Genomic DNA, 25,547 nt, shown 5'->3' with positions numbered 1-25,547 from the left:
CTGCTGACTGATGCAAATAGAGGGGCTGCACAGGCTAGAGAATTGGCAGCTTCAGCTATTGCAAAGGTGACTGCTTGGGAAGAAAAGTTTGATTTGATTGAGATTACAGAAGATGAGCCGGATAACAGAATGATGGAGGCTCCTGGTTCTTCACATGCTACTGCACTGTCAGTAATTCCTCTTAAAATTGATTATAGTTTTAGTGATTTCTTTTCTAAACAGGATGAGCTCAAGCATTCTGTTATTTATGATGAACTAGAAGAGGGAGAGATCCCTCACAACCTCTCTAGAGAAGAGCTGGACGAACTGGTGCGTCTAGATCAAGAGGAAGCTAAAGCAGCTGACGCACAGTCCGAAGATTCTCCATCTGAGGATGAATCTTTTGGTCCAGGGATTACTGAGGATCTAAATGATAGAGATGTTGATGGTTTAGTTGAGGATGTGACATATGAAGATTTTCCAACGTATCAAAATGATCAAAATGAAGATCTTCCAGGTTTTGAAGAATTGTTTAAGACTAATGATGAGATTTTGAATAGAATGTGTAAAGAAAAATAAAGATCTGAAGTTTTGCCTGAAGGTTTCTTGCCTGTTAAGTATAATGATGAATCAGTTGAGAAGTTGGAAGCTGATTGGAGAGATATATTGAGAATTAGGAAGTATTGTGAGAAACCAAAGCTTGAGCCGAAGTATTTGAAGATGATAAATCTGAGAAAGAGTGCGAAAGGAAGAATTCTAGCATGGGCTTACATTGAAGAATTCAACATGTTTGCGGTTAAACGAGAGTTTGGTGTTGATTATTTTAAACATAGACACGAATTCAAGTCACTACCGTACTTTGAGCTAATGCAGATTGCCAGGTTAAGGATGTTGTATTGTGAAATGAACGATCTATCTTCGTTACGGGTGAAGAAGATTCGAATTGCGTTTAATTCAAAAAATTGGGAAGGTTTTTGGCCACAGTTTTCTAGGATTAGTTACAAAGTTAATCCTCGAACTGGTGAATCTCGAAGAATCGTAAAGTACAAGCGGGCAAAGACTATGAAGAAGGTACCGTTGAGGAAATTGCCGCAAAATTGGAGTCAGAGATTCAGATGGTGGTTTTATGATGATCGTTCAGAAGAAGCTGTGATTGTGCTCGATAAGGTGAATGAGAATGATATTGAATGCATTCGTATATTGTATCCGATTTGGCTGCGAAACTGTACCGAGACTGATATTTTCACGTTATATTATAATCGTATGCTTTATCGACGCGAGAACAAGGTGCAGGCTGAACAGTATGTGAAAGTAGCTAAGATGTGCTACTTGAACAACATGGTGATCGATCCGTACGAATGAATTGGTTGACGACTGGAGATTTTTGATATAGAACTAGGTCTTAGGGGGAGTTTGTTGGTGCATAATCCCAAGTTCTTTATTGTAATATGTTCTATTTGTATTGTCTTTGATATTTCAGTCATGTAAGGACATTGTCATTAATACATTGTATTTGGTTTAATTAAAGTAATGACATAAAATGGTTCGAGCTGTTTGGTTGGCAGCTCAGACCATCGACCGATGGTAGAGACCATCGGTCGAGGGACGAACACCACCAGCCGTAGGTCAGGGACCACCGGCCGATGGTCACTGTAATGGCATATAAATAGGAAAGTCGGGTTACATTGTTAGGTTACACACCCTACACCCTCTTGCCGTCGGTTTTCGCTGTTACTATCGTCCTAGACCATACCCCAACCGAATACAATCATTAAGGCGTCGATTATATCAACATATTGTTGGTTAGATTGATCCCAAAGTGAACTACGTACTCGATTCATCTTAGTTTAGTGTTTTCCGCCTCTAATCTAGGTATAACGTTTGATGTAAGATCCAAGTACGTCTACAATTGTTTTAATAATGGTAGTTGGATAGTTGGATGTTACCTGAATTTAGGCTCCAGTGGTGGGTTCCAATAATCAATGTATGTTTCATGACTTTTTAAGTCTTTAGACATGTCTCAAAATAACTACAAATATTCCTTGAAGTTCCATATATACACTCTATTATTGAAGCGATACAATTAAATATGACAACTAGTAAACAATCTGCATTGTATCACATAACGTACATAACTACGCTGGTATCAGATTATATCACCTTAGATTAGGTAAAAACCATATTCAATGCATGGCTCCTTGTATCAAAAGCTTAGTGGTTGTATAATAACTCATGACATAGATCACTGGTGCATGTAGTCATTAACAAAACGATACACAATGACATAATATTACACCATAATAACAATATCTTTTACGTATCTTCGAAATAAAAATTATAAACAACAGATACTTCGATGGCGTTCGATCTGATTGTTGGAGTTTGAAAAATATGATTTTTATTATCAAGATTTGAGCTCCTTTACATTCAAGTATAATTTTTCATCCGAAACAACACAACATAGTGGTTACTCATGAAGGGACCCAAGTTGGACTAAAAAGGTGGCTTACATAGTGCTTAAATTTGCAACATAGAGAACAAACATCATCATTATCAGAGACTATAATATAATAATAGTTTTATATGTCCATACAACTAATGACACTGAAGTCCAAAAATAAGAAAACAATATCCAATTAATTCATGGATAACTACAAATAAAGAGATTCCTTAACAACTTCATCATTTTGACATTCAATTCAACAACTAATTGGGCCAGCCCGTTATGCTGGGTTTATTTGCTATAGTTAAAAAGAAAAAAAGAAAAAAAGGTATTTAACCTAGGTTTTGAACTTAGGACCTGCTAATCACTGGAGCCAATATCAAACAACTGAGACAAGCTTCTATATTGGGATATCTTTACATTCCATTTGAATTTATCCCCTAAAAAAACCGAAAATCAATTTAAGTATACCTTTTCAAACTACCCTTCAATTTTGACTTAATTACGATTTTAGATTAATTAAACAGTGCCACTTTTGGTTTTCCCAATTGAATATATTGATAATTAGTTCAAGAAAATCTGAATAGACCCTGAATACCATCACGCATAATAAAACCCTAATAAAACATACAGTTATAGTCATTGCAGACATATCTCAACGGTTCCCCCATGTCCTTTGAGTCATGAGTTCGATCCTTAGGGATGACATAATTTTCTTTAAACCAATTGAAGACCGATAATGGTGGTATATATTGACCCTATAAAGAAGTTTTACCGGATTCATTCACGGACCTCTACCCGGAACACTGCCCGAATGGATGTGTTCTCGAGTACCATCGATCGGGTTCGGGTTTCCACCCGAATGTGTGTGTTATATAAAAGTGACAGATGAAGATACTATATACGTAAGAATACAGACCAAATTTTTACAATTTACTGGTTTATACTGATTAATCGGTTCAAATGTAGATACAATTCAAAATAAAAAAACTTGATAGAAAGAAATCGTACCTTTAAACTGTTGTTCGATTGGAATTCAGTATGATTAGTTCAATGGATTAGAAAATTGGTATGAATAGTTCAATTGGTTGATCGGGATAGCTACAATGTTGATGTTGTTAGGAATTCTAGGTGAGCCCTATCAAGAACTTGATAACCCTAGTTATCAACCCACCGTGCAACAAACAAATAATCATCAACACAAATAACGATAAGAACAAGAAACGTAAAGAACAAGGAATTAACATGGTTATGTCCAATCATTTAATTCAAACGTATTGGTTTACTCCACTGCCAAACACAGAGGATTTTATTATAATATTCGTAGGTATAGTTTAAGATTACATAAGGGTCCTTAAATAGGCATAAAATAACAAAGAAATGACTTAAAAAGCAAGAAAACGAGTTTTTTCTCGTCATGCTCCCGGATAGGCTTAAGCCGCGTCGTGGCTGGAGGAGTCGCGTCGTGGCTTAAGGCATGATTTTGGAACTACTTTTTTTTACAACTTTCGAAGCTCATCCATGTGTTGAGCCACGACGAGCCTTAACACTAAAACGCACTTTTTCTTGTTGTTTTGATATCCTTCACACATCCAACAGATGTCCACAACTTTCTTTGAATCCATTCCAGATCTTTCATGATTGCAAGACATGAACCTCACTTCAGCTCAAGAGAACTACTGACCAATTTATTATGCAATAGCAATACAATGTAAACCTCGTCAATATTTTATAAACATAACCATCGGTATGTAATTTTATCTAGATAACTGCTATCAAAAATGCTAACTTACTAATAAAGCTGTTGAAATTACCAGTTACACGACGTCCTGGAACACAAATCATTTTTTAATGAAAATGAACTAACGGAAAATTTACAATGACTAACACTCTGCACCAACAAAAGAAAAGGTAAGATGAGTGTTTTATCACTTTATGCATATATTTTTTTGAAAAAAAAAAATCTATACTATAAGGAAACATATAAATACACACATATTTACAACTAAAAGTGCATATGTACGTGCGTGTCTCCATCATCTTCTATCATATTTGCCTCGAATAATTTGGGTTTGAACTTCTTCAAATAAAAGAGGCTCAAAAGTGACAATGTAATCATCAATATATTTATAATTACCCTTTACATTTTTTATTCCAGAATTCTTTTCATTCTCTTTTCCCTGTTTGCGATCAAATTAAAATGGGTTTCAAAAACATGTATATGAATTTTTTAAATAAATATTAAGAATTTAAAACTTGAAGAAGCTTTCATTTAGATTATTATAATTAACTTAATTATATTGAACTCGTTTCAACCGACATATCTCTACAACCATCACTTATATACAAATTTGTTAAATCAGAGCATTATAATGTATACTCAAAGTCAATCACAATCATCAACAGAAGTATATCGAAATAATGGAAGGAAAATAAAAAAGCTAACCTCTTCTTAATGATTAATACAAGTTTAATTAAAGTTTTGTGCTACTTATACAAAGTTTGTTAGTACATGGACTAAAGTTGACAATCTAGCAACTAGTTCCAACTAACCTGCAACTTATGTTCCCGCTTCTATTCTGTTCAAATGTAATAGTCGTGATAGGCGGTTGATTCTGTTAAAAGCTTAAATTGAGACTATATAAACAATTGTAACTGTGTTAATTGTGATCTAATGAAATCAATTTACACAAATCGTTTTCATTTCTTATGGTATCAGAGCTAAGGAACGCACAAACCCTAGAATCATATTTTCACTAAATTTGTCATTGATTTATCTGAAAAACTGTCAATTGACAGTGTTATCACGATCGTTATCAAAAATTGAAGGTTAATCAATCACGAAGAAATGGCAATTCCTGAGAATCTGCCAAACACCATTAATGATCCTCTTTAATTGGCGAGCTACGATCATCCTGGTATGACGCTGACTGCAACTCTGTTCAATGGCAGTAACTTTCTCGAATGGAGTAGAACAGTTTAGATGGCACTAGGAGATAAACTCAAGCTAGGGTTAATTGATGGAAGCTTGGTCAAACCTGCTGTTACAGATGAAGACTATCAAAAATGGACAAGATGTGACTTTATGGTTACATGTTGGATACTGCATTCAATGATATCAGAATTATCTGAATCTTTCTTGTATGCTACTGGTCCAAGTGGTTTAAGGAAAGAACTCAGTGAAAGGTATGGTCAAAGTAATGGACCATTGATTTAACAAATTGAAAGAGAGTTAACTTTTTGAATTAGGCTCAAGTCTATTATTTCACATGATATCAGAGCTACAATTATTGATGTTGGGACCGCGCCCGCAGTAATCTGCGCCTCGTGTGAGGGGGCGTGTTAAGTAATATCATTCTCATCCCACATCGGCTAGGCACCTAAATATTGCGGTGCTTATAATAGATTGGATTTCTCATCTCCTTGAGTTAACTTTTGGGGTTGAATTGAGCTTAAGTCTATTATTTAACACTTCTATAGAGACTTCCGAGAGTATGGAAGGATGAAATTGGCAGTTAGTTTAGAATGCGAAATTCAAGGTGTAGGTGAACGTGTTTTGATTAGTCGAATTTGAGAGTAACTCTCTTTCATGTTTCAATCGAATCGCTCAGCTACTTGACGGAACATGTTAATGAAAATTAGGGTTTGAAGATAGATGAAATGGGAAAAAAGATTAGGGTTCGCAAGTTCTTAGATTTTGTTGATTAACATTTTCAGTTAGTACATAAAAAACATACGGGTCGGGTGAAGATGGGAATACGGTTCCTGCCGTCCAATCAGATTAGTTAACCACTTACGGTAATTAGAATTTATATATTAATATTTTAATGGCAAATTCTTTTACAAGATAACATTTTTATCCCAATTTTTTTCGAAAGCTGAGATTATATTAAAAACCCGCAAGACGAGAGCAAAAAAGATACATGAGGATTACATGAACAAAATCGACTAACACCAAAACTAAAACTAAATGGCCAGTGACCTTACATATGATAATCTATAGAACCCATTGGATTCAATCTCCACTCTTCAAAGCACCCATGAATTAATTTGGATCTACTCGATAACCATAAGAATGATATTGCCTTTAGATTGGCCATTAGGTCTTCGTTTAAGATCGACTGTCTTGATTGGGGTTGGAGTACACCAAACTATTACGCCACTTCCAAATCAACCATAAAAGAATGAGCCTCGTTGCTAGGAATACCGTATTTCATTCTATGAGCTAAGTTGATAGTTAGTCGCGCTCATTTCATTATAAGAACCGTTGGGGAGAAAAATTTTCAGACCCCACCAAGCAAACAAAATCTTGCAAAGAGGGAATGTGAATCTACATTTCACAAAGATATGTTCTATATCTTCATCCTCGTCATCACAAAATGGACATGAAACTACTTCCAAAATTAATGCCACAGTTCACCAATTTTGATCGAGTTGCAAGCTTATTTGACGCTAATTTCCAAACAATAATATTGACATTTTTTGGGATGCTTGACAACCACGGAGCATAAGACATAGGTATTTCATCACCAAGAATCTCGTTATCGATTAGTGATGGAAGAATATTATCCTTGAAAACCCCTTTTTGCACTTAGCTTCATAACCCAACCATCTTTATTTGGTAAGAGAGAAGGTGTATCAACTAGCATATCGTTAATTCTACTTAGCTCGTCCAAAGCTCTCCCTCTAATTATTGATCGCCAATCCCGGGTACCAACTAGCTCGGTATTACCATTTATTACTCTGTTAGATACAAAGGGGTCTTGGTTCTGATCCAAATCAAATAGCCTTGGGCACAAGACTTTCAATAGGTCTGAAACCTTTGGGAGCCATGGTCGTGCCAGAATGCAGCGTGTTTACCATCACCTAGTTTGCAAAGTATAGACGAAGTAAAGGGGATCCCACAATCATCAATTTCTTCTCTACATTTTTTGATTGCTCATCAAACAGAAGTATTAACTGATAGTTTTTCCAACTCGCAAAAGTGTCCATAAATAGATTTAATCACCTTCACCCAAAATGCCTGATCGTCATGTTTAAATCTTCAACACCATTTAACAAGCAAGCTAAGATTTTTTGCTCGAATGCTACCAATTCCAAGCCCACCGAATGCTTTGCATTTTAAAGTTTGGTTCCAATAATCCCCACAAGAATCGCATGCGAATTGATTTGAGTTTTCTTATCACACCAACCGAGGCTTTAAAGAGAAACATATAGAACAATGGTAAACTTCCTAAGACGGACTTAGTAAGCGTGAGCCTACCTCTAATTGACAAGACTTTCGATTTCCATGGATTCAACTTAGACATTATTTTGTTAATAACCACATCCCATGAGTTGATTTTCTTATAAAAGCTAATCTATTTTCATTTGAACTATCTAGGGATTGTGTTACCAAAAGTTAATCAAGAAGAGTAGTATGGACTAGATAGATTAAATGATATTATTTTGACTGTGAATTGATTAGTTGCATCTAATCATGTAACATTATGTTATTGGTATCTGATTTGATTTTTGAGATTTGCGAATGGGTCTAATATAAAGTTCTTTTTTATGAGTAAGAAAGAATATATTAATAGACAAAACTTACAATACGAGGCTGGATATACTTAAAGCCTAAGAATGAAAATACAACAATCAACTATATCCATTACACCAAAGAATCAAAATCCTACCTAAATCAAGGCCTTTCATGTTTTACGGCGCACTAAGATTGCGAGCTAAAACCACCAACAAAAACACTACAATTGTAATGAAGGTCCATTCCATTCTAGGTCTCAATGGAATATAAAGTTACTAGCCTTTAAGAGCCCGTGCGTTGCACGGCGAGTTTTAATCAAACAACTGAAAACGTATATGTTATATCAATTGACGGTATGATAAAGAGCGTATCACAACTATTCTTGTGGATGAAATAAACATAATATGGTTAACCTGAACCATCTGCCCAAATTTCCTTCTCTAACCTGAACCAATGAGAAATGCTGGAAACATTAATGTATCACAGTACATACATCTCTCAGGTGCTCTTCTAATGTCAAGGAGTTTCGATGTACTTGTAATTATGAGTTGATACATCAGTGATGGCAGCAAGGGAATGCCGAAGGCCCTGTGCCTATGGCTGGTCACCAACATGAAAGTTTGCTTGGCTCTCTCTTTTCCAACAACACCTCTAAACCTTATTGTTATATATCAAATACATCCAACTACAATATAACCTAACCATATAAACCAAATGATTCTGACCATATAAGATTATAAAACAGTTGGTGTTTTTATAATATAAAAAATGTATCAAAACACATAACATTTAATGTAGTATGCTTAGAAGTAAACGGGATCTCTACCCTTCAAAACAACCCAACAGAAATATACAGTGCATATATTTTAGAAGGCTATTGGATATGATATGAATAACAAATTATATAATAGATATTAAGCTTAGATAAAATAGATAAATAAAAACACCAACAAACATGATTGCAATATAGATTGAAACACAGTCGTTATGTTGTGGATGGAGATTGTGTCAGTATGACATCAAGTTGTTTGATAATGGGTCATACACATGAAGCAACTTTAACTCTGTTTAAAATTCAAGATTATATATGTCTAAATGACTGGGTTGGGTAATGGGTCATACACATGAAGCAACTTTAGAACTAATTGGTCAATCATTTTCTACTGATTTATAAGCACAAAAGTTGCACAGTGCAATAGAAACATTGGACCAGAACAATGGTAGTGGATAAATTTGACAATAATAAGCATGTATCTTACTTCTTCCAATTAATGAGTTTCCTCTTGAATAGATAACCCATTGTCCTCCTATTTAATTTCATGTGTGCAATCATTAAGTATTTCAATTACAATAAAAAAATAACTGAATGAATCAAATATGTAGCACGATAGAAAGAACGCCATATATAGCAAGTGTTCAACCATTCAATAAATCTAAGTGAGATGAAGAATCAGTTATGAGTGAATTAAAAACCAAACCTGTTTATGTGTAGAAGGGAAACTGATTGGAGGTTAACGTTGAGCAATCGAGATGGCGTTAAACCAACGAAGGAAGAACGCCAATATGGAGAGATCCAAGTATTCCCTTAGTGAAGTTGTTTAATAAAGGAAGATCCTTCCTACACATTTGCAGATACTGTTTGCTCATATCATCAAATACAAAAGATCTATTACCGAAAATCGAATTGATTCGCGTTTTAGAAACGTACAAATTAATCAAGTTGTCAAGTGGCATCTACCATTAACTGAAAAGAAAGAGTTAGTGGGGATCTTCTCTCTTACTGAAAACACATGATGTTGATCTGTAACAAAATTTATTTAAATATACAAACTTGGTCGTTTTAATGTTTCCTTGGCGAAGAACAAACATACATATAAAATAAATCGAAAATAAATAGCAGATAATTTCATAACGTATTTCAAAATCCGCATTCAACTAAAAGAAAAGCCACAATCTTCCTAAATCCTAGTTATACATACCTTCAATATCAAGGGAATTATACCGGTCATATCCGAATAGGCGATGATTTTACACACTGGATGTTGATCGCAACACAAGTCGTTGACTCATAACACTTTCAAAGAAATTCAGTGGCTTGAAACCTCCTCAACCTACAGATTTGTTACAAAAAAAAAAAACAATAATGTTTGAATTTTACTAAAAACAGAAATAATTAATTGACTTTTTGAATGACCATTTGGAAGCAGATTATTGACAAAAGTAAAGACAAGTAATCTAGCTAATACATGGATATCGTTAAGTCCCTGACCCATACTAAAATATAACAGACTTGATAAATGCACCTATTAACAGAAATGTATAACCCATGTATAATTACCTCACCTTTCTAAGGAGAACATCAATATGAGCTTCAGTTGACTGAATACCACACTCTAAAGACGAAGGTTGTGACTAATATTTTTGGTCGAGCATTACTAAAAACTCAATAATCAAAAAATATATATATAATAACCTGTACATCCTCCAAATCAAATACAACAGTTAAATTCCTAAACAACAAAACAGAAAGTGAGCCAATAAGAAAACAAAAAAAGAATAAGTAAAAAAAAAACAAAAAACAAAACAAAACAGAAAACAAAGTGGACCAACGTCGCAAAATAGACTTTGAAACAAATACTTCTAAATCGACTTTGAGGAGGGGTGGTCTTCACTCATGTTAAAGACCAAAGATTTTGAAAGTGACAATCGACACCCCGTGCTCTAAAGATACTCTTCATGGATTTTTTGGTGGATTAATTAGAGGTGGTGATATGAATGGGTCGCATAATTTTCTATAATTTGTGTGCCGTATAATATGTTCAGAGTATAACAAATATTGTCGTATTTATGCATCGAGAATACACTCTGATGGTTCTTCATCTCTCTGACCCATTTGACCATTTTTTGTCCAATGTGACCCATTACATATAAACCATTCTCTGAATTGGCCAATATGCTAAGTGAATGGGTCAAATTGCCTAATGTTGCAGCACACAAGTAATGCCTAACACAACTACAAAAATTGCTAATTCTTTTCTTATATAAATATTAAAAGTAGGTTGACACATATTCAATCAGTGAAACACCCGTCTAATCGAACGGATTTTTTTTTCATGGAATACATGTATATCAAACATATAGTAAAGGAATTAACTATTTTCGGGGCTTAAGCCATTAGGACCCGACCCAATATACATGTAGTAACCAAACCCCAAACAATTGGATTATCAGTTCCAAATCACAAAGAAAATAAAATACTTTGATTTTCTCTGCAGGTACGTTTTCAATATTGATTAAACAATCTGGATTTGAAATTTTCACAGACTGAACCATCATCTTCTAAATTTCTGAAAAATAATCTTTTAAAAAAAGTTGTTGTTCAGATTTCATTTATGATATAAATAACAAAATAGGAAATAATGATTAGTAAAAATGATTAACTACCTTAGTGTACCACTATGACGGAGTAAAGGCTGCAATACAACACGTCTTGAATTTTGTAACAAATTTTGTATCCAGGGGTGAGATAACAGTGTCTTTGCCTCGGGTCTCAGCTTAGGCTGAATCAATTTTATACCTGCGTAGCAATTAACTAAGAATAATTAGCCTGAATCCGTGATCATAGGCACATACTTACCTAAACATTACATTTTGTAAATTTATTTATTTTTATCATTTATAATACATGGAGTTTTATAAAAGAAAAATAACAATACCACTATTATTAGACAAATTGAACCAAATCGATTACCTAAAGTCCAAATTAAGATTAAACAGGTTTCCTGTATCAGTATGGCCATCATGTTAATAACAATGAATCATCAACTATGCAATATGTCATTACTTCTACTTCAAATCGTGTATATGAGTTGGACCCCTTTTTCATGCATTAAAGAGAAACTCAGAATTCATCTTCACAAAAAAAAAAAAAAAAAAAAAACACGTTGACAATGACATAAACTTCCCCTTTCCATTGCTATTCTGTAATTATACAGTAAAAGACTATCATTAACAAAACTAAATCTGACTAATTTCTTATTTAACAATGAAAATTTCCTAATTAATATACATGACCACACAGGCCTAATTAACATACAAAATTTGCCAATTACAAAAATATTCTTTGTAGAATTTATAGATTCATGGTTGATAGTAACAAACCTGTAGAGAAATCATGTTGATGCAACTTGATAAACGTCGATTGTGATTTGATTATGTACTAAGAGTTATACCTTTTCTGCAAACAATAAATCGAGGCAAACCCTAAATCGAACCCTAATACCTCTGTTTGATCACATAAACGCTGCAAACCCTAAATCACTGCAGATAACGCTGTAAACCCTAAATCGTTTAAAACCCTAAATCGCTGCAATCCCTAAATTGTTTTTGTAATTCGTCTTCATAACTTTGGCTTAAGCGCCGGAGAAACCTCTGGTGGTTTCACAGATTAGTGTTAGTATACAAAATTTATACCAGCATGTGCGTAATTGTGTACCGAATTAATCTGTTATGGCGGCTAACAATATTAAGGCAAATGTAGGCCATAATCGGCGCTGCAAAGTTTGTGGGTGAGTGAATGTTTGACAGAGAGAGGGACGATGCTAATAGATCTGTAATTTTATTTTATTTCTGTATTTATGTTTTTAGCTGATTTGGGACACGTGTCAGCCCATGAGATTTTTTGCAATTTAATTATTGACCAATAGGAATATTACACGTGGATAAAAAACTGAGGGTGAACCACAGCGTGACAAGTGGCGGTAACCCTTGTGCTTTGTAAGGGGTAGAGAAGAGAAGAGAAGATTTTATCAGGGATTATCATGATTTTTTATTTGTCAATTTTTATATAAACATGTTATAATTAGGTGACAATTTCAAACTTCGTTTGGGATATGTTCCATATCTGTTCTCATAGTAAGTCAAAACTGTAACTAAAAAGAAACTAATTAAAGAGAAATGGGTGGGTCAGAAGTCAATCATTTGTACGTATTTCTTATGCATAAAACCTTCTCTACCTACTTTTATAAATTATACGTGTATAACTTTTTTAAGTAAATATATATTTGTCTTCATACTTAAAATTATACGTGTATAACTTTTTAAAGTATATATTTTTTATTTCTTAATTGTCTAGATCACCAAATGGTGTTGAAGTACAAATTGAATCCCATTTTAAATCACTTAGAAATGTTTAACAACTTGTATAATTAAAATTAAAATAAAGCTTAAAACAATCATAGTAATGGATCTTCAACCAAGCACAATAATTATCAACTTATTTGTTGGAGGTTTTATTGAGATTTCGTGTAGGGTAAAATAATCGATAGCCGGATAAATCACTGAATCGTGGTATCACTTTCCGAAAGTAATTATTCGACCCTTATTGCCTGGGTTACACGAATATCACTTTGGGATAAGACAGAGATTAGTTCTTGTTATTGGCAGTAAACAAGAACTCTTTTGCATAAGAGTATTAAGGTGTTTTTCGTATATCTTATTCTCATAAATGATAGTCTCTATTTATAGGCACCCAAAAACAAGTATTATTCCACGATGGAGATGTTTCACTAACTAATTTCGTTTTCAAATCTAAAACAAATCCTTTACATAAAGTTGTTTGTTTTATTTCAAACATCCTAATCAAGGAAATCGTTTTCAAATCTAAAACAAATCCTTTACATAAAGTTGTTTGTTTTATTTCAAACATCCAAATCAAGGAAATCGTTTTCAAATCTAAAACAAATCCTTTACATAAAGTTGTTTGTTTTATTTCAAACATCCAAATCAAGGAAATCGTTTTCAAATCTAAAACAAATCCTTTATATAAAGTTGTTTGTTTTATTTCCAACAACCAAATCAAGGAAATCTAGATTAAATCCTTTTCATAAAGTTGTTTGTTTTATTTCCACCTAGTGCAAGAATAATACTTCCGTAATCACTCAAATTTGTGATAATGGAAAACCATTTTCGGGTCCGGGCAATCTATCACTTAATGGGTGTACACTCCGTACCTCCTAACCCATTTACAAGTATAGATTAAATCCCTCAATTACACTAAATTTCTAACAATCCTCCCCAATTTAGTGCAATTCGTTTCATGAGAATTAAACAAATTAAAACAAAAACTCATGCATAAATGAAAATATCTTGAAGATTGAATTTTCACCTTAGTACATTACACATTCCAAATATTCGAGAATCAGGGTGTTCTAAGAATTGAACCCTTCAACCCATTTTGAATAACTGAAAATAACATACACATAAGTTTTCAAATACTCTAAAGCTATCCTGACACTTTACAAGCCATGTGTCCATATCCTTTCATGAATGTATCCAAAGCTTAAAGTCCAAGCTTTGTTGAAGCGGCAAAACTTCACATTCACATAGGTAGTTCACTTCAGTCATGCACCTGCTCTTGCACTTTTTCAAATGAACTATTAAGAAGCTAGACTTCAACCTGACCTTCAGCAGGTCCGAGTACATACCTTACCTTGGGATGATATAAAATTTATGTACTCCAAATTTCTAAGTATAAGCCTTCCGCATTGAATTCAACTTCTAATTTTCATCAGAAGGGAATTGGGTATCTTATAATTAGAAATTTATGTGGACTTTAAACCCATCCCCACAGCAGACTTGTCAACCAAGTCTCTTGCCAATCCCTTCGTCAAGTGATCAGCTAAATTCTGTTGTGACCTTACGAACACTATAGAAATCACCCCATTCATGATGAGTTCACGAATCATACTATGTCTGACACCTAAGTGTCTAGACTTTCCATTGTACATCTGGCTATAAGCTTTTGCCAATGTCGCAGCACTATCACAATGGATAGACATGGGTGCTATAGGTTTAGGCCATAATGGTATCTCATGGATCAAGTTTCTAAGCCATTCTGCTTCTTTACCAGCAGCAGCTAAAGCAACAAACTCAGATTCCATCGTTGAGTTGGTAATACATGTCTGCTTTTTAGAAGCCCATGAAATAGCACCTCCCCCAAGCAAGAACACCCAACCACTCGTTGAAGAATGATCTTCAATATTGGTTATCCAACTCGCATCAGAATATCCTTCTATTACAGAAGGAAATCCACTGTAAGATAAACTATATGCCATAGTTTTCTTTAAATACTTCAGTACCCGCCTAATTGCTTGCCAGTGATGAGTACTAGGATTACTAGTATATCTACTCAGTTTTCCCACAGCAAAAGCAATATCTGGCCTTGTACATGTCATGGCGTACATCAAACAGCCAATCACCTGAGAATACTCAAGTTGTGATACAGCTATACCTTGGTTAGGCATAAGCTTCTCACTTGGATCAACAGGTGTACTCACAGGAGTACATTCAAAGCAATTAAACTTTCTCAACACCTTCTCAATATAATGAGATTGAGAAATTGAAATTCCTTTGCTTTCACGTTTGATCCTAATACCAAGGATAACGTCAGCCTCCCCCATATCTTTCATGGAGAACTTTGATGACAAAAATTCTTTTGTTAAATCAACTTGACTTTGGTCAGTCCCAAAGATTAACATGTCATCAACATATAGACAAATTATAACTCCTTTACCAGAATCATCAAATTTGCTATACACACATTTATCTGCTTGGTTCAATCTAAAACCACTAGATAAAACTACTTCATCAAACTTCTGATGCCATTGCTTAGGTGCTTGTTTCAAACCATATAAGGACTTCACAAGTTTGCACACCTTGCTTTCATTTCCTGGCATGACAAAGCCCTGAGGTTGGTTCATATAAACCTCCTCATCCAAATCACCATTCAAGAATGCTGTCTTCACATCCATCTGGTGAATAACCAGATTGTGAATTGTAGCCAAAGCAATCAGCAGTCTAATGGTAGTGATACGTGCCACAGGAGCATAAGTATCAAAATAGTCAATTCCAGACTTTTGTCTAAAGCCTTGAATGACTAACCTTGCCTTGAACTTTTCAATAGTTCCATCCACCTTCATCTTCTTTTTGAAGATCCATTTGCAACCCAAAGGTTTGCAACCGGGAGGTAGATCAGCTAACACCCAAGTGTTATTGCCCATGATGGAATCCATTTCATCATTAATTGCCTCTTTCCAGAATGCAACATCCTGAGACCTCATTGCTTCATCATATGTTTTAGGATCATCATCAACATTGAAACAATATGAATATTGGGTAGAAACATCATCCCTAGAACCTTCAACTAAGTATAGTTGAAAATCTGGTCCGAATGATTTAGGTTTCCTTTCTCTTTTGCTTTTCCGAAGCTCAAGTGACTGATCAACAGCCTTTTCAGAGACTTCATCATTACAATCCTTATTGATTCCATTGTTACTTGGAATCATATCCTTTGGTCTAGGTATAGATGAAAATCGATTTTCATCAAAGATTGCATCCCTTGAATCAATCACAGAATTGATTGAGACAAATTCATTAGGCTCTATTACATAGAACCTATATGCCTTGGAATGTTCAACATATCCAATAAAAATGCAATCTATACCTCTTTCACCTAAACTTTTCTTTTTGGGATCAGGCAGTCTTACAACCGCCCTACAACCCCATACACGAAGATAATTCAAGTTAGGTTTCCTTTTATTCCAAAGTTCATAAGGTGTAATCTTGTTTCTTTTGTTAGGAACTCTATTAAGCAAATAACAAGCTGTTAACATAGCTTCCCCCCAAAATCCTTCACTTAAACCCGAATAGGATAACATGGAATTAACCATTTCCTTAAGGACCCTATTCTTCCTTTCAGATATACCATTTTGTTGTGGAGTATAAGGAGCTGTGGTCTCATGGATAATACCAACGGATTGGAAATACGATTGGTCAATGTATTCACCTCCCCTATCTGTTCTAAGTCTTTTAATCAAAGCCTTTTGTTGTAATTCTACTTCAGTTTTAAATATTTTAAATTTATCTAATGCTTCATCCTTAGTATGTAACAAATAAACATAGCAAAATCTAGAAGCATCATCAATAAAAGTCACAAAATATTTCTTGTTTCCTAAAGTAGGAGTAGCATGCAAATCACATAAATCACTATGTATTAATTCCAAAATTTCAGTATCACGATGTACATTTTGAAATGGTTTCTTAGTGATCTTTGTTAACATACACGTTTTACACTTTTCATTGTTCATGTCAAAAACCGGTATTAATCCATCTTTAGACATATCTTGCATTCTTTTAAAGTGTATATGTCCTAGTCTAGCATGCCAAAGTGTAGAATTATTTATGCTAGAAGTAGATATAAAAGCAAAATTAACATTTAAAGTCTAAACATTCTATTGCATAAATAACCAAAACCAACAAACATACCATGTTTTGACAAAACAAACTTATCAGATTCAATCACTTGTTTATAACCACAACAATTTAACACACTACTGGAAACTAAATTTTTTCTTATTTGTGGTACATGCAAAACATCAAACAAACAAATAGTTTTTCCAGAACTAAAACACAAATCCACACTTCCACGTCCATGAACAGAGGCTGTTGACTCATTTCCCATATGAAGAATTGATCCATCAGTCACGGACTCGTAAGTCTTGAACCAAAATCTATCCTTGCATACATGGGTGGTGGCTCCCGAGTCAACCCACCACGCGACATCATCATCCTGCACAAAATAAGCCTCAGATATATATGAAACATAATAATTCTTATTTGAATTATTAAATATATTCTGACCTTTCGAGTTGTGGTTGTTTAAACCATTTCCCGAACCGCTTGTGCTAGATCCTTTGGCATTATTATTACCAAAAATAACCTTGCAATCCTTTTTTATGTGTCCAGTTTTACCACACTTCCAACAAGTCAATTTAGACTTCTTGTTCGGATTAGCCTTGTTATAACCTCGATGTTTACGTTTGCCCTTTTTGTCATTATTACTAGTGAACTTTTTATGTTCCACCATATTGACAACAGACGTACCAGCAACTTCGTTGCTCTTTGGCTTGTCATTATCCTGCAACCTGAGGGATTCCTCAATACGCAGATGACTACCCAACTCAACAAGAGTTAACTCCTCCTTCTTATGTTTCAAAGAATGTTTAAATTCTTTCCAAGATGGAGGTAGTTTATCAATTATGCTTGAGACTTGAATAGACTCATCCATGTTCATCTTATGTTGTGTGAATTGACCAAGTATACGAATGAGCTCATTGTATTGTTCCAAGACCGGTCTAGAATCGACCATCTTGTAATTATTAAAATTACTAACAAGGAACTTTTTACTAGAAGCATCCTCAGACATATACTTGGTTTCTAAACAGTCCCATAGTTCTTTAGAAGATTCAACATTTAGGTAAATATCAAAAAGGGAATCAGCCATACCATTGAGGATTAAACCTCTAGCGATGTAGTCATCGTTCTCCCACTTGCACCTTTTCCGAATTTGTTCAATAGTGGCATCATCACCATGATCTTCAGGAATTGGTGTGCTGAGTACGTACACCACACTCATGCTGCTCAGAAAGAAGTGCATCTTCTTTTGCCATCTCCTAAAATCAATTCCCTCAAACTTATCAAGTTTGGAGAAATTCGCCGTCATGTGTTTCATCGTAGCCGCCATCGATTATAACGAATAATTACTTTCGATTGTTGGAGGTTTTATTGAGATTTCGTGTAGGGTAAAATAATCGATAGCCGGATAAATCACTGAATCGTGGTATCACTTTCCGAAAGTAATTATTCGACCCTTATTGCCTGGGTTACACGAATATCACTTTGGGATAAGACAGAGATTAGTTCTTGTTATTGGCAGTAAACAAGAACTCTTTTGCATAAGAGTATTAAGGTGTTTTTCGTATATCTTATTCTCATAAATGATAGTCTCTATTTATAGGCACCCAAAAACAAGTATTATTCCACGATGGAGATGTTTCACTAACTAATTTCGTTTTCAAATCTAAAACAAATCCTTTACATAAAGTTGTTTGTTTTATTTCAAACATCCTAATCAAGGAAATCGTTTTCAAATCTAAAACAAATCCTTTACATAAAGTTGTTTGTTTTATTTCAAACATCCAAATCAAGGAAATCGTTTTCAAATCTAAAACAAATCCTTTACATAAAGTTGTTTGTTTTATTTCAAACATCCAAATCAAGGAAATCGTTTTCAAATCTAAAACAAATCCTTTATATAAAGTTGTTTGTTTTATTTCCAACAACCAAATCAAGGAAATCTAGATTAAATCCTTTTCATAAAGTTGTTTGTTTTATTTCCACCTAGTGCAAGAATAATACTTCCGTAATCACTCAAATTTGTGATAATGGAAAACCATTTTCGGGTCCGGGCAATCTATCACTTAATGGGTGTACACTCCGTACCTCCTAACCCATTTACAAGTATAGATTAAATCCCTCAATTACACTAAATTTCTAACATTATTCAAACATCAAAATCATCAATTAGGGCAAAATCCAAACATCAAGTCTTACAATCAAGTGAACACACCTAATCTAAGCTATAAACATAAGATAAACAAGATCAAATCAATTAAAACTAAAGTGCTCATCATTACTACTAAAATGGAGAAGAAATAGTGCTAAAAATGAAAGAGATTACAAAATGGAGAATGGATGATGGAGATTTAGCTTCAATCTTCATTAATCTTTGACTTTGGACAGGAAATTAGGCTTTGATCTTATTAGAATCATGAAATGGACCCTTTTAGGGATCCATTTTGTACCCCAATCGCAGCTCTTTTGGGTCCTCTTATCACCTTCCTTCTATAGTGAGTCAAAACAAAAAAATGTTGATTCAGCGTCGGTGCTCCGCATCAAAAAGGTGGTGCTCCGCACCATAACAATGATTTTCACTTGGTGCGCCGCACCAAGCGCCACGCTTTCCTTATGGTGAGCCGCACCAAAAAGGTGGTGCTCCGCACCTTTTCACTGATTCAGCTTTTGATGTCGATTTTTCTCTTTTTAGAGTAATGGTGTGCCGCTTTCAACTCCAGGTGCGCCGCACTTTAACTTGGAACATTATTTTCACTCCAAAACTTCACTTGGTTCATTTCTTAGGCTCAAGTCTTGATTCTTTTGCATAAATTTGAACTTTTGGACTATTTTTGCCTTGAACCATCTTCTAATCAGCAAATCATCACTTTCGATCTCAAATCTCTTTAAAACTAAACGAATGGAGAAGAATATTGCGAGGATAAATATGTTTAATTTGAGCAAGATCACTCGTATAAGTTGCGATATAATGAAGAGGATTTGGTACTGGGTGGTGCGCTTCAAAGCGTGTTTACGAATGCTAACGGAGTCGACGATGATGATCGTGAGGTTGGCAATTTTCCTTTGGCTTCTCTTATCGGGGACGAGTCTTCCAATGTCCTCTCCTTTAGGTTCGAGAATCGGGTGAGAAAGAAGTTAGGACGACACGGTCAATCAGTGGCGGATCCAGAATTTTTTTCCACCGGGGGCGAAATTTTTTTTAAAACCATAGCAATTTTTTTGAGTAAAATATGGAGGTTTTGGGGCAAAAAAATTGAAGTTTTTAGGCAAAATTTGAACATTTGTAGGTAAAATTTGAAGGTTTTGGGGCAAAATATAAAGCTTTTGGAGCAAAAAAAAAATTCACCGGGGGCAAAGTCGAAAAATCCAAAATTTTTACACTAAAATTTCGAAATCCACCGGGGGCGGGCGCCCCCCCTCCTTACACTCTAGATCCGCCTCTGCGGTCAATGGAAATTTAAAAAAGGTTGCGCCCTAGTTTGCCTTTCTATCTTGGTTTTGCAGTTCTTTTGTGTGATTCATTTAGTTTGCATTTACATTGTCTTTTGTCGGAAAGGGATTTTGTCGTATTTGTTATGTTATTATCTCTAGTTAGGTTCGTTACCTTTTGTTTGGTAGTTTGTATCAGACGAGTCTTAGTTATAAATAGATTTTTGTTTATATTGTTTAACTTTTTAGGTACGTGCTTTGGTCCATTTATTTCTCTTATAACTCCTTTTTGATGGCATTTTTATTTGAAAACGTCTCAATTTTTACATGAGAATAGTATAGTATTTTTAAGAAAGAAAAAAAAATTGCTATGTCCATTCCGTCACGGCATATATTCCATTTAAATTTAAACGATTTCAGGTTATTTCGTAATAAACCTGTAGTCAACGGTTATACTCGTTCACGCAATCCAACCGTTTCCCCTTATTTGCAAAAATCTGTATCTATTGCCAGTATTATACCCAAGTTCGCCCTGATTCACTAAATTAAACCCTAAATTCCTTCAATTAACACTCATAATTGTTCAGTTACTTTCTCAATTTGTTAAAACGTCCTAGTTATAACTCAATTCAACTTTCTAGGGTTATCATTATGTTCACGTAAGCTCTAAAGGCAGAATTACGTTTGGTTACGATCTGTGACATGAAGATTGAGGATTTAGAGGATTCATCTGATTCGAATAATAATAGTAATAATAACAATAATCATCAAATTGTTAGTTATAATAATCATTATAATTATAATTATAGTGATAATAGGCAGATTGTTATGGTGGATGCGAAAAGAGTATTAGTTGGAGCTGGTGCTAGGATTCTGTTTTATCCAACACTTCTGTATAATGTTTGTCGTAATAAGTTGCAAGCTGAGTTTAGATGGTGGGATCAAATTGATCAGGTTTGTTATTTTGATTGTTAATTAATTATTGTGTATTGATATTTGTTTTGATGATGTGAAAAAGTTACAGTATGCTGTAATATGTTAAATTAAACCTATTTGCTTGTCACATTCTAGTTTCTTCTGCTGGGTGCTGTTCCATTTCCGAAGGATGTTCCTCGATTGAAGCGGCTTGGGGTCGGTGGGGTCATTACCCTCAATGAGTCTTATGAAACTTTGGTTCCCACGTCCTTATACCGCGTAAGTGTCTATTAGTGTAAATCTTAGTGTGCAAATTGATTCGTCTGTTACATTTGTGTGATGTGATTTTGTCTTATAACTTCACCCATCTTCAACTTGTACGCCCCGTTCGTACATTCGAATCAAATACTCTGAGCATTGTGTCTAGAAAAGGCAATATGGGCAGAGTGGGTGGCATGTTTGGGCAAGGATAACACTTCTCGTTCATTTTAAATAATATATATATATATATATATTTTTTATGATTGATAATGATCGCATGTATATGAGTAAAAAACTATTAAGTAGGTGGTATGGTTAAAAACATACTTTAGGGAATTATCATTTGGTTTGACCTGTGCGGTCAGCCAAAACGGACCCACTTTTATGTAAATAGCTAAAAAAGTGCGACCTCTGGTTACGTCTTGTTCAATCCAATTCAGTTGAGCTATTATCTCATTTGTCTTTTTTCCAGGCTCATGGTATAGACCATCTCGTTATTCCAACCAGGGATTACCTATTTGCTCCTTCATTTGTTGACATTGATCGAGCTGTAAATTTCATTCACAGTGAGTGAAGTTTATATATGTATATTCCTTTGCCAGTATTTTGTTTAGTATGTCGTGGCACTGATTACATGTTTCTCTTCTTCTTGTTATATAGGGAATGCAACCAGGTGCAGGACTACATACGTTCACTGCAAAGCTGGAAGGGGACGGAGTACGACAATTGTGCTTTGCTATTTGGTAACTTCTATGTTTATGTACATATATTTAAGTAGTTAACTCAAGAGGTGGTAAATATGGCGGGTTGGGTAAGAGGCCTAAAGTAGGTCGAAACATGCAATGCTTTTAATATCGTGCAGGTTACCCATAAACACGTCCAAAGTTTTCAACATAAGGGGTGCATGGTGGGGGGGTAATAGGGTGTAAGGAATGGGAAAGGTAATGAATAGTGTTGCTTGTTATTGTAGAATAATGGCCCATTACCTAAAAGTGGTTAATACCTCATTACCTTACAATTGTGGGTTATAACTTTCATTATCCCATGTCTACGGCTACACTTTTTTTTTTACCTAACTGTTGTTAATTTAGTTATAGATAATACTTAGTTTTTAAAAATCTTATTCATTATATTATATTAAAAATATAATAAAGAATATTATTATTACTATATATTCAGAAACAAAATTATGAACTTTTATTTTGCTCATTTATCCCCATTCCAACGTATTTCTCCGATCTAGTTCCATTGTGTTGATAGTTTCTCCTCGTTCTTGTAGTTGATAGAATTTTTTTTCCTGAGAGGTTGAAAATCGGTAACATGAAAAAATGCATTTCATATACACGTAGGTTAATATCATGTGTGTAAAAAATTTAATGGGTTAATCATTATAGGTAGAAGATATTGTAAGATCAAATTGGTTTTGTTTTTATCAGATATGCGTTGCATTGTCAAACATAAATTTAATTGCTTAGTATTTCCATTGTCGTTCCTTTTCTCATTACCTTAAACGAACCACTGATAGATAATTATTGTTTGATTATAATGACAAAGTTTGCATTTATAATAGTGATAGTGATTTATTGTTTGAATATATTGATGTAGGAAGTTTTATGTTTATAAAACAAAGTGAGTCAAATTCGACTTGTTTGAAATCAAGCCAAAATTTCAATCTTACGAGGATGACTGGAAATAGATTCATTATTGAGTTGAAACTTGAAAGTGCCATCTAGCCTCTTGCTTATGTTATGTTCTTTTAACTTTGGAACTTGTAATGAGTTGGTCTAATGTTGTGCAGGTTGAATACAAGCACATGACCCCTGTGTCCGCATTAGAATACGTGCGATCTAGACGACCTAGAGTGCTTTTGGCTCCATCTCAATGGAAGGTTAGTTCCTGTTGAGGCTGCATGGGCATAAGAAGGTTATGCTTATGCATGCTTATATCCTCGATAGGTATTTTTGAGTTCTACTTAAAGAATAAGAAGTAATATCCCTTTTGTTTTAACAGTAGTGCGTGGTCAGGTTTCCTGATCCATCGACGAGTGAGGGTAATTTGTAATATTTAAAAAGTGACAAATGAGCGGATTGGGTAAGGGTTACAACCGGGTAGTATAAAGTTTGTGTCGAAACAGGGCGGGTTAATTATATACATACTAAAATGAAGTGGGGAACTTATAAATGAAGTGGGGAACTTGGTCGTTCCCCTTTTTTTGTCGTTTCACAACCCCATTCACACTGCGAATTTTCAGTTTACCCCCCTCAACTATCTTGAACTCTTAAATTCTGCAGGGGTTAAAAGCGTAACTTCAGTTTTTAATTTATTTATATAAAAATACTCACCGTAAACTTCAACGGGCCCTATCTTCCTACTCATCACGCATTAATTTTCGCCGCTGCTACCATTAAACTTAAAATAATTTTACGAACAAAACGAGACTAACTACGTCCGAAACGGATACTAAAAACGCTAACCACACCGACATTTAAACGGGTCTTAACACATGGACCGTTTCTCTCTCTGTACATACACAACGCTACGTTAAATACGAACATGCAGGCAGAAAGCCCCCGCCGCATCGCGCGGGTTGCTCCGGACTAGTTTTAATAATTTGAGGTGGAAAATGGGTGGGATGGGCAAGGGTCAAATTAATAGTTAGTTTAGGTGCATGATTATACAGCCTGTGTTCGAGGCCAACAAACACATCTCTTATTCATTTTATAACCAACTAATGTTCCACATATGATTCACAAAAACTAAATTATTACTACAAAAAAAATTTCAAGTGTATTGAAGCGACTTAGGAAGTTCTTATGACTTAAATACAATATAATTCGGGTGATTTTCAACCCATTATCAAGTTGTGTAAACGGGTATTTGTTTTTTTTAGATACCACTGGGAATACCTGATTTTCAGTAAAAACATTTCGTTGACTAAAATGAGTTCTCTTGTGTGTGCAGGCAGTTCAAGAATACAAACAATGGCGATTAGCTTCGATTGCCACATCATTACCATCAGGGGATGGTGTTATGATTACAAAAGACGATTTAGAAGGGTATCATAGCCCATCTTCACAAGGCAAACAACTTGCATTGGTCCCAAGAGTAGCTAGGACCAGACCAATGATCGCAAAGCTTTCTTGCCTATTTGCATCTTTAAAAGTTTCTGGTGTCTGTACACCAATCAACATGAAGATAACAGAGGCACCCGCATGTTAATTAATTAGATTATATCAGGATTAGTTGTAAGTAATCATTTTGGTGCTCTTGGTCTTTATAAAGAGTGGATCATCGTCTAATACTGGAAGAACGAAGTAAAAGTTAGTCATATCGTACGTGTGAGGTATGAACACAACTTCTGTGTACATATATATAGTTGTATGTTTGTTAGTGAAAACATATTTGTATATTGCTTTGTATTGATAAGTGATCTCTTGAGCATGTTAATCAAGCTGATCGAACTTAATTTAACTCTCTATCAAATTCGTTTGAAATATGTATTTCAACACTTGTACATATTTTTTGTATTTTATTTGTTTTTCTCTGAAATGGAAGTGGGAAAGGGAAGGTAAGTAATGATAAGAAGGATTCTTTGTGTTATAAATAAAGCAGTAATGCATGTTGTCATATTCCTTAATTGCCTGCAACTAGCTTCTTTAACAACCAGTAGTAACTTTAGCTACTTCACATGTACAATTCCTTCCTCTAAGTGTAATTCTGGTCCATCTTCTTTCTTCTTTTCTCATA

The 25,547-nt window shown here is 34.6% G+C and overlaps 1 protein-coding gene across 1 annotated transcript; it reads left to right on the top strand.

Moving 5' to 3' along the window:
- The first annotated feature begins 20,963 nt into the window (after positions 1 to 20,963).
- On the top strand, positions 20,964 to 25,308 carry LOC139898436 (phosphatidylglycerophosphate phosphatase PTPMT2-like). The gene is made up of 6 exons (XM_071881169.1): positions 20,964 to 21,578; positions 21,696 to 21,818; positions 22,273 to 22,366; positions 22,461 to 22,543; positions 23,599 to 23,688; positions 24,762 to 25,308. Exons 1-6 carry the CDS (start codon positions 21,327 to 21,329, stop codon positions 25,017 to 25,019), a joined length of 900 nt encoding a protein of 299 aa, XP_071737270.1. The 5' UTR covers positions 20,964 to 21,326; the 3' UTR covers positions 25,020 to 25,308.
- Positions 25,309 to 25,547: the final 239 nt, after the last annotated feature.

The sequence above is a fragment of the Rutidosis leptorrhynchoides genome, chromosome 3 (assembly GCF_046630445.1).
Source record: "Rutidosis leptorrhynchoides isolate AG116_Rl617_1_P2 chromosome 3, CSIRO_AGI_Rlap_v1, whole genome shotgun sequence".
In the NCBI taxonomy this organism is placed as follows: Eukaryota; Viridiplantae; Streptophyta; class Magnoliopsida; order Asterales; family Asteraceae; genus Rutidosis; species Rutidosis leptorrhynchoides.
Note: the sequence above shows the minus strand (reverse complement) of the source record. Positions and strands in the feature narration are given on the sequence as shown.

Coding starts and splice junctions, on each gene's coding strand:
- LOC139898436 (XM_071881169.1), top strand. CDS start 21,327: ATGAAGATTGAGGATTTAGAGGATTCATCTGATTCGAATAATAATAGT. Junction 22,544..23,598: donor CAATTGTGCTTTGCTATTTG/GTAACTTCTATG, acceptor AATGTTGTGCAG/GTTGAATACAAGCACATGAC. Junction 23,689..24,761: donor TGGCTCCATCTCAATGGAAG/GTTAGTTCCTGT, acceptor TTGTGTGTGCAG/GCAGTTCAAGAATACAAACA.